Source organism: Lutjanus erythropterus, chromosome 23 (genome assembly GCF_056507025.1).
Source record: "Lutjanus erythropterus isolate fLutEry1 chromosome 23, fLutEry1.hap2, whole genome shotgun sequence".
NCBI classification, from domain to species: domain Eukaryota; kingdom Metazoa; phylum Chordata; class Actinopteri; order Lutjaniformes; family Lutjanidae; genus Lutjanus; species Lutjanus erythropterus.
The window spans coordinates 2,903,672-2,913,056 of record NC_139339.1 but is presented as its reverse complement, the minus strand read 5'-3'; the positions used below and the strand labels follow the sequence as shown (position 1 = coordinate 2,913,056).

Below are 9,385 nucleotides of genomic sequence, written 5' to 3'. Positions count from 1 at the left end.
ATTAGCAAAGTCGATATAGAAATGACTAACAGGTTGATCAGGCAGGTTTAAACCAGAATAAACAGCCCAAAGACAGGAAACAAACCTGTGAACTTCAGAGTCCAGTTTTTGGATATGTCTGTTACGTTTGTCTTGTTATGTCTTTTTGTTTTGTTACATATTTTTCTCCTTACATCTCTTTCGTCTTGTGCATTTTGTTATGCGTTTTACATTGTTTTTTGATTTGTCGTTTTTGTGTCACATGAGCGTTGTTCTTTGTCTTGTTATGTCTTTTTTGTCTTGTTACATCTTGTTCATTTTGTTTCATGTTTTACATTGTTTTTTGTCGTTAAGTCATTTACATGGTTTATCTTGTTGTGTTTTTTTGTCATGTCTCCAGGGTTCTCGTCTTATCATGTTGTTTTTGTCTTTTTATGGCTTTTAGATATTTTTCATCCTTTACAACACTCTTTATCTTATGTTGATATCAGTCTTGATATTGAAAGGCAGCAAACGATGCAAAATTAAAAAAAAGCAACAATTCCCCTCAACTGCATTAAAACTAAAGTAACAAACCTGTTCTGAAAATGTAAGGCGTAGAAAGTATTTGTTCAAATGTTACGCCTTTTGATTTCAGGATCCATGATTCAACATACACAATACCAAAGCTCTGGCATGGACACATTTAAATGGAATGCAGCCATTATCAGTATTGTTAGTTTCTCATGTTTGATGAGTCAAAATGTCTAATAAGATGTGCATCTTAGCAGCCACATGTCCTGGTCCGGTCCATCAGCAGATGGATGTCACAGAGACATAACGGTGTCACTGACAATTTTATTAGCAGATACAAAAGCAGAGACACACACACACACACACACACACACACACACACACACACACACAGCCCTCAGGTGGCAGTGACAGACAGTTACAGTATCCAGGTAACCAGCAGTGTTTTAGATGAGACTGAATGTCGCTCAGTGAGACACACCTCTGTGTCACAGTTCAGGACATGGACATTATAAAAGCAAGTGTTTTACAAATAAGATTCACTCTGATTAAAAATGACAGTATCAGTAATCTGTCTGTCACTGTATGAATACTGTCAATAACAGAAACACTACGGGTTGTCAGAGAACAAAGAAGAATATCTGCAGTTTTTCTTTATTGCAGTTAATGTTTTTCTTTTGGAAAAAGGAAAAAAAATAAAGAAGCACTACTCCATCGATAAAGTTTTTAAATTGTAGTATGAATAAAGTTTCAAAAGCACTTCCTCATAAATGCACACAATCCATCATAAAAGGGTATTTTCCAGCGAAAGTCACCAACGTTCTGTGCAAAGATGTAGTTTCTTTGTGGAACAGCCACCAAGTTCACTTCCTTATCTACAAGTTACAACATTTTTGTAAGAATTTTTGTAATAATAATTTCCTAATCCTGTAATCCTTTTTGGTAAATCACTTAGAATACACAGAACGTGCAGTTTTATTCTCACCAAAAGAAGTGGCCTTTGATTTAATCAATTATTTACAAAAAAGAACAACATTTTATCTATTTTCACTTGATCCAGCAATTTCATTGCAAAAAAAAAAATGCAAAAAAAAAGCAAAAAACATTTCAACATGCATTGCAGTTCTCTTAGAAAACCTGCTGTGAAATCAGGGATTTTAAGCTGCAACAATCTCCCCAAAAAACGTGCAAAATCCTAGAAATCCTGGAGGGAATGCTAAACAGGTCAGCCCACTCATTTTAATGTTGTATTTTATGAATGTGTCATGTTTTGTTTAAGGTGAAGCGGAATAGCGGACCGTCACTAAATGAAGGGCCATGGGGCCCCTTAGGAAAATTCTGCCAAGGGGCCAGAGAAGTGAAACTGACCAGAGAGTCATGTAAACCATCAGTCACACACAGTTTTCGATTGTGGGGTGAACTGACAATTTTGATGTATTTGATGTATTTTGATGCTCCATTCAAAGGAGCAGGAGAAGACTGGAAGACAAAAAGAAACCAACAAGCATTAAGAGGAAAACAAGAAGATACTGACGGGAAGAAAAGTCGGAGACCAGGAAATACCTGAAAAAGAAAAGGATGGAGGAGAAGAGAAAGACAAACACAGGAAAGGGGAAGCTTAAGGAAGACAAGAAAAGTAAAAGTGAACAACCTGAGAAAAAAGAATAAAAGGAAGAAAGAAGAGGAGGGAACAGGAGGAGAGTAAACGTGATGAGGATCTCCTCCCTCTCTCCCGCCGTCTTTTATTTATTCATAAATGCATCCCGTGGTAGAGCTCCGAGGAGGTAGAGGCGAGGGAGCAGCTGAAGCTCTCCTCTCTTCACTCAGGAGCCGACCGTCAGACACCATGATGGGATCTCTGTCGACCAACGCTGGTGTCCCTGGACCCTGAACAGGTATGTAAAGATCAATTAAGGATCAATTAAATTAATTTAAGATAATTATTATATGTAGTGAGTAGTCTTTAATACTCAGACTGACTTGAGGTATTTACCATAATTAAGATACTGTAATTCTCTCACGGGATTTTTATTATTACATTTCCATTAATCTTATAAGTTTAGAAATAGATCGTGTCTAATGCTTAATGGTATTTCACCTCTTATGTAATCACTAAAGCATTTCTGTGATACCCTACTTTTGCAAGATAGTTATGGAGGGAGAAAATAATAATCAAATTATTAATACCAACACTCTATTTCCATTTTTTAAATGACATTTTATTCTTTAAGGATGTATATAAATAAAGTATATGTAACTTATGGAATGTTTTGGTTTGCTTTAATTTTTTTTTTAAATTTATAATCTTGCTCTCTACCAGAAAACACTCTTGTCCCAGACAAGAATTCACAACTTCAAACAATTTGAAAATGTGTTAAAAGCCTTCAAAATCAAAAACTAACTTATGTAACATGAGTACAAAGATGTGCCCAAAGTGACATCCTCAAGTTGCATCTTATGTAAAACCAACCATCAGTCCAAAACCTTTCTTTTACTGTCATAAATGACAAAGAAAAGCAGCAAATGTTTTGACATTTTTTGATTGACAAATGACTGAGGCAGTAATGAAATATTAAAACTGTTGGCAACTAATTTTCTTTTGATCAACTCCCAGAGGAATGGGAAAGTTCAAAATAAGATCTCGTCTTTGTCTATCCTGCGTCTCCTTGACATAAATGAGTTCTTATTAAGGCCAATATGAGACTGGCTATTTTCTCGTACTTCTTAAATTTGGCTCCTGAGAAACTGCCTTTGTCTCGTCTCACAAGACTAAGTTGAGCCCAATTTAAGATCTTAAAATGCTCTTTTTTGTCTCACTGCACTGATTTTACTAAGTAAAGTAAATTTAAGTCATCATTTTTTAATGATTTGATGAACAAGGTAGGGTTTTGGAATTATTGTTGACTTGTATTGATCATTTGTGTCTCCATCTGTCCAATCAGGTGCTGACCTTCAATTGCCAAATTCAACAGAATTGTGACATTATCACCATGGAACCCTCCCCAAATGTTTCCAAGCGTAAGAAGGATGTCCAATCAGAATGCCCGATTCCAGAGGAGGTGGAGCTTACAGATGCCCTCAGCAACACCGAATCCAATGCCAACTGGGGGGTGGAGCCTAACTTCAATCTCAACCTCAATCTGGTTTCCCCAAGAAGCCCCCGCCCAGCTACAGAGGCCTCGAAGCTGCATGGAGGGAACAAAAAGGACAATGGGAGCAAAGGAAGTGGGAAACCCGGGGCAAAAGGGGCAGTTACTTCACCGAGCTCCCTGGCAACCCCTGTGATGTCACCAAGGGAGAGAGATGATCCATCGCGCCAAAAAAGCAAAATTCCAGCTTTGTCTCGGTCACCAACAACAGAGGCCTGTGTGAACAACAGAGGCGAGCAAAGGCTGAAATCCCCGAACCCCAGACACACTCCTACCCTCAGCCCGAAGACGAACACACACAGCAACTGTGCAGCAAGTCCTAAACCCCACCAGGTGGATCAAACATCGATCACTAGCAGCCCCAGAACAACTGAAAGAGTGAAAACACAAGTACAGAGAGTGGAATCTGCAGTCCTCTCAACCCCCAAACCACATATTGCACTGACTACTGAAACAACAACAAAGACACAGTCCCCAAAAACGCTTCACCTTCCTGTAAGCCCGAGAGTCCAGAATCAGAAAGGAGATACCAACATTATCAGTCCAAAACTGGTCAGTCGAACCCCAACAATTACAGCTAAAACCCCAAAACCAGACCCAGCAAGCACAAAGTCAAATGAGCCGCCTCACAATTCTGAGACGCCCCCTGTAGGAGCAAAATTGCAAAATCAGAGGGCTGAAATGGCATTGCTCGGTACCAAGACCCCTCAACCCAGTTCTCTAAGTCCCAAACCATCCACACAGAAGAAAGTTTCTGGGACCAAAAGCAGTAATGCATCAGGGTCCAAGGAGAATCTTGATAGTAAAGATTCAAGTGTTGGTTCTGAATCCAAAACCAGTTCCAAATCCAGTTCAAATTCTAAAGCTACAACAGCTACCAAGGACAATTTGGATTCAAAAACTGGCTCTGAATCCAAAGTCATTCCCAACTCTAAAACTGCAATGGGGTCCAAAGATAGCCTCAATTCTAAAAGTGGCTCTGCTTCCAAAACCAGTTTGGGATCAAAGGACAGCTTAGACTCCAAAACTGGCTCCAATTCCAAAACAAGTCCAAATTCTGGGAAGTCTGGAATGGGATCCAGAGATAGCCTTGATTCTAAAACTGCAACTGAAATTAAAGCACCCAAAACCTGTCCTGATTCAAAGACAGTTGTAGGCTCTAAATCTGGGATTGGGTCAAAGGACAACCTGGATCTTAAAACTCCTCCAGACTCTAGTGACAGTTTAAATCTCAAACCCAGTCCAAGTTTTAAACCAGACCTCAAGTTGAATATCACCATTAATTCTGACGTGCTTTCCAATTCTAAACCTGCTCCGACCCGTTCAATTTCCAAACCGTCTCTGGTGGCCTCTAGATCTAAAGTAGGCCTTGTTGGATCTGCTTCCCCATCGTCCTCTGGAACTGGCCTGTCTGGGTGCAAAGACGACAACATCAATACCACAAGTTCCAGTGCTACACCCAGCCCACATCCAAAAGCTGGTTCAGATTCTCCTAAGCTTGCACCAGTTCGGTCTAGTTCAAAGTCAGCTTTGGCAGACTTGTCTTCCTCAACACTGTCTCCCAGACCAACTTCAGCAAGTAGGAGTCCTGGGTCTGGTCCTGGTAAAAGCATTGGTTCTGGTTCAGCTGGATCAAACAAGGAGGTCCTGTGGAGTCCTGGTTCTGCTCCAGGTAATTAAAGTCACAGAGTCTAAGCAGCAGTTGCAATGATCTAGAATGAGGTGTTTTGTAACTTTTTTCAACCTGAAAGTCATTGGTCTCCTCATGTGCAACTACAGCTCATTTTATTTTGTGATGTTGTTGTCTTCTTCTGGTTCTGACAATAGCCCTCCAGAACATCTTGTAATTTGTCCGAAAGTCTGAACCATCCAAAAAAATGTTTTCACACTGGAACTGAACTGAACCATGTTTCAATTTGATCTGGACTGCAGTCCGACCAAAGTTTGGTTGTTTGGCCCTGTCCGTGGGCGGTGGGAGGTTTTACACCTGTGACTCTTGTTCAGATCAAACTAAAAAGTCTGAAAGTCTGGACCAAACCTTTTCCCTTTCCAGACTTTTGTTCTTTTCACTTTGATCTATATCAAAATTACGTGTGTGAGACCTCCCCTGGACCATAGTCAAGACCAAACAGCCAGACCATGGTTCAGTTCATTTCTAGTGTGAAAACGTTTTTGGAATAGTTTGGAGTTTCAGATAGTCCCAGTCCCAGGCTTTTCAGAAGTTCTGACAGAAACCAAAACCACAAAATAAAAAATCACAAAATACAGACAAACACTTTTCACAATTAAGACAACAAGGATTACTGAGAGAATTACAGAAAAGAAAGAAATTTAAAAGCAGAATAAGTCAGTTCATTGTTAACATTTGTGTTTGTTTGCAGGTTCTGGCTTGCTCGCTCCTCTGGCCACCTCCAGCCCTAAAACCAGAACCACTGTTGATTTGACAGTGAAGGGTGGATCCACACCAGAGCCTGCAGCGGTTGAACTTGTTGCTGTGGAAACTCTCCTCAGCAGGACACCCCATAATACCAGCCTTACTCGGGGTCTCACCTTTGATTCTATCACCAAGACAACGGCAAAAGCAGGCGCTGCAGACAAGGAAGAACACATGAAACCGCCTGAGGTTAAAGTGACAGCTGTAGGAGGGCCGGTGGCATCGCAGGGAGTCGTGCGAGGGGTAGAAGTGACTGACAACACAGGGTTGTTGCCAGGCAGCCTGTGGAGCCAATCAAGTCACCTGGGAGATGCAAATGCCATCACCGCTGGTAGCAACATCCCATCATCAAAGTCAACAAGTGTAGAGAGTAAGAAAGAGGAGAAGAAGAAGCAGGAGACAAGTAAACAGAAAAAAGGGAGTTCTTTATCTCCTTCGCCTTCCTCTCATCCAGCGAACTCCAAGACACTCAGGGAGACAGCGACCATGACCGACCCCAGTGAGAGGCTCAGTCTGTGGGGAGGGGAGCGAAGAGAGGTGGGCGTCCAGGTGGAGGTGGAGGTGGTCGAACGCTCGGCTTCCACCGCCTCCAGCTTGCACAGGGGAGCTCCCACCTCCTCTCTGATTGGCTCTCCCAGCTGTCAGTCAGGTAGTTTGACCTTGCCGACGGTCCCGTCTCTGTGCTGCGTCCCTGCAGGACAGCCGCCTTTCCAACATATCTGTAAGATCGACATTGAGCTGCGCAGCCAGTCGGTGCTTCCCTCTGCTGTGACTGACAAGGCAAGTTCGCTCCCGGCCTGTCTGCGTACGTACAGCTTCCAGCAGAGCCCCGGCCTCATGTCAGAGCTACGACTCGCACAAAACCAAGACAAGGACGTCAGTGCTGAGAGCATTGGGGAGGACGATGAGGAAGAAGAGGAGAAAGGGGATGACAAAGTCGCAAAGGAGCAAAAGGAGGAAGAAGAGGAAAGGGAAGACACGGTGAAGCCACAGGAGGTGGCGTGGGACAAACAGGGGATGACGTGGGAGGTGTATGGTGCCTCTGTAGACCTGGAGTGCCTGGGCACGGCAATCCAGTCCCACCTGGAGACAAAGATTCGGGAGCAGGAGAAACAGCTAACCACTCTGAGGAAGTCCATCTGCTCCAACAACAGCCTCAAAGGGTACAGGATGAAGAAGAGGAAGAAGAGGAGAGGGGGGATTCTGGGATGCTGCAGGAAGGCGCCCGCTGTGGCAGACTAGTCCAGAAAGCTAAAACACTAGACTCTAAAGCACATCTGTAGAGACAGGACACTTAAATTCATATAATTCCTGTGTAATTTAACACTTCATGTCTGATTATGTACAACCCCAATTCCAAAAAAGTTGATGACTTGGAAAAACCTTTCAACCTATATTCAGTTGAATACAGTACAAATACAACATACGTAATCTTCAGACTTTATTGGTTTTTGTAAATTTTCACTCAAATTTGACACCTGCAACATGTTCCAAAAAAGTTGTGACAGGATCATGTTGACCACTGTGATACACCAGCTTTTCTTTTAACACTCAGTCAGTGTTTGTGAACTGAGACACTAATTGTTGAAGTTTTAAAGGTAAATTCTTTCTCATTCTTGCTTGATATACGACTTCAGCTGCTCAACAGTTCGGGGTCTCTGTTGTCGTATTTTGTGCTTCATGATGCACCACACATTTTCAATGGGAGACAGGTCTGGACTGCAGGCAGGTCAGTTTAGTACATGAACTCTTTTACTACGAAAACAAGCCTTTCTCCTTAATGCAGAGATTTCTGTGGATTCACTGTCACCTGTTACCTGCTCCAAACAGGTGTTCTTCGAGGGTACCACAAAAGTCTTTTGTTGCTCCTGTCGCAGCTTTATTGGTGCATGTTGCAAGTATCAAATTCAGAATTAGTGTAAATTTATAAATAAATAAAATAAATTAAAAAGTATCTGCAAATCCCTGCATTCTGTTTTTATATACATTTTACACAACGTCCAACCTCTTTTGGAATTGGGGCTGTAATACTCGATTACCTCAAATAGAATAGCAATAAAACTCTTGTGTACACCAAACAAACAAGCTCTATATAGACGAAATGATATTCATACAAGTTTCATGGTAACTGCTGTTTTATTTTAAGTCTGTTGTCATCATTGATTTTTAATTCATTACTTCCACCAAAGAGGTTGTGGTTTATTCATTCGTTTGCCTGTCAGCAGGATTAAGAAACTACTGGCCCGATTTTCATGGTGGAGGGGTGGACGCACAAAAACTTTGTATAATGGCTAAACATACAACAAAACATAAAAGCCACCTCAAAAATCACTGTAGGTATGGTTAGCTTAGCATGAAGACTGGGAGCAGATGAAATCAACTGGCCTGTCTCTGTCCATTTAGAACAAGGCTGGTTGTTTTCCCCGTTTCAGGTCTTTATGCTAAACTATTCACCTGCTGACTGTGTGTAGGATTTAGTGGCATCTAGTGGTGAGTTTGCAGACTGCATCTCGCTTCACCCTCCCCTTCCAAGCGTGTAGAAGAACCTACGGTGGCTGTGAAACTGTCCCTCTGCCGAAGGTAACGAAAACACAATTCTTATTTTCAGGTCATTATATGCTCATGAAAATATATATTCAAATATTATATTCAATTTTTGCCATAATCTGCAAAAAAAAAGTAAATCTTGCACACTGGACCTTTAACAGACAGACATAAGATTGCTGCTCCTTACAGTAGAGTCTCGCAGTATTAGTACATGTAAAAATGTTTACTACAATCAGTTGTATTTCAGTCAGTGGTGGTTCAGCAGTGTGAGAGTCAGTAATACTTCAGCTCCTGTGTACTTGGAGTATTTGAAGTAGAGCTGAGAGGACAGCAGCTCTCTACTCTTCACTGGTGGTAAATATTTCATCCACTTCCTTTTTCACAAAATGCCGCACAAACCACTCAAGCACTTGGGGCGACACGAGTGTGTGTGCGCGTGTGTGTGTGTGTGTGTGTGTGTGTGTGTGTGTAAGAGAATTAATTGTTTTCTGAAAATTTCTCAGATGGAAAGTCACTTTACTTCCTCTACCAACTTTACTGTCCTCTTCTTCTTCTCCAGTCTTTTCCTTTCTTTTTCTGACCTACATTTCTTTCCTTTCATTTCCTGTCCTTTTATTTTCTTTCATTTGCTTTTCTGTTCTTCAGTTTCTTTCCTTTTCGTCTTATATTGTCTTTACTTTCATGTCTTTTCCTTTCCTTTTATTGATTTAACTTTCCTTTCATCCAGGTCTACTGTTGTCAGTAGGCTTTCATTAATGCAGTA

At 41.5% G+C, this 9,385-nt stretch overlaps 1 protein-coding gene across 1 annotated transcript; it reads left to right on the top strand.

Moving 5' to 3' along the window:
• The first annotated feature begins 1,992 nt into the window (after positions 1–1,992).
• On the top strand, positions 1,993–8,335 carry LOC146305353 (uncharacterized). The gene is made up of 3 exons (XM_084712759.1): positions 1,993–2,387; positions 3,435–5,313; positions 6,023–8,335. Exons 2-3 carry the CDS (start codon positions 3,483–3,485, stop codon positions 7,315–7,317), a joined length of 3,126 nt encoding a protein of 1,041 aa, XP_084568885.1. The 5' UTR covers positions 1,993–2,387; positions 3,435–3,482; the 3' UTR covers positions 7,318–8,335.
• The last annotated feature ends 1,050 nt before the right edge of the window (positions 8,336–9,385 follow it).

Coding starts and splice junctions, on each gene's coding strand:
- LOC146305353 (XM_084712759.1), top strand. CDS start 3,483: ATGGAACCCTCCCCAAATGTTTCCAAGCGTAAGAAGGATGTCCAATCA. Junction 5,314..6,022: donor GAGTCCTGGTTCTGCTCCAG/GTAATTAAAGTC, acceptor GTTTGTTTGCAG/GTTCTGGCTTGCTCGCTCCT.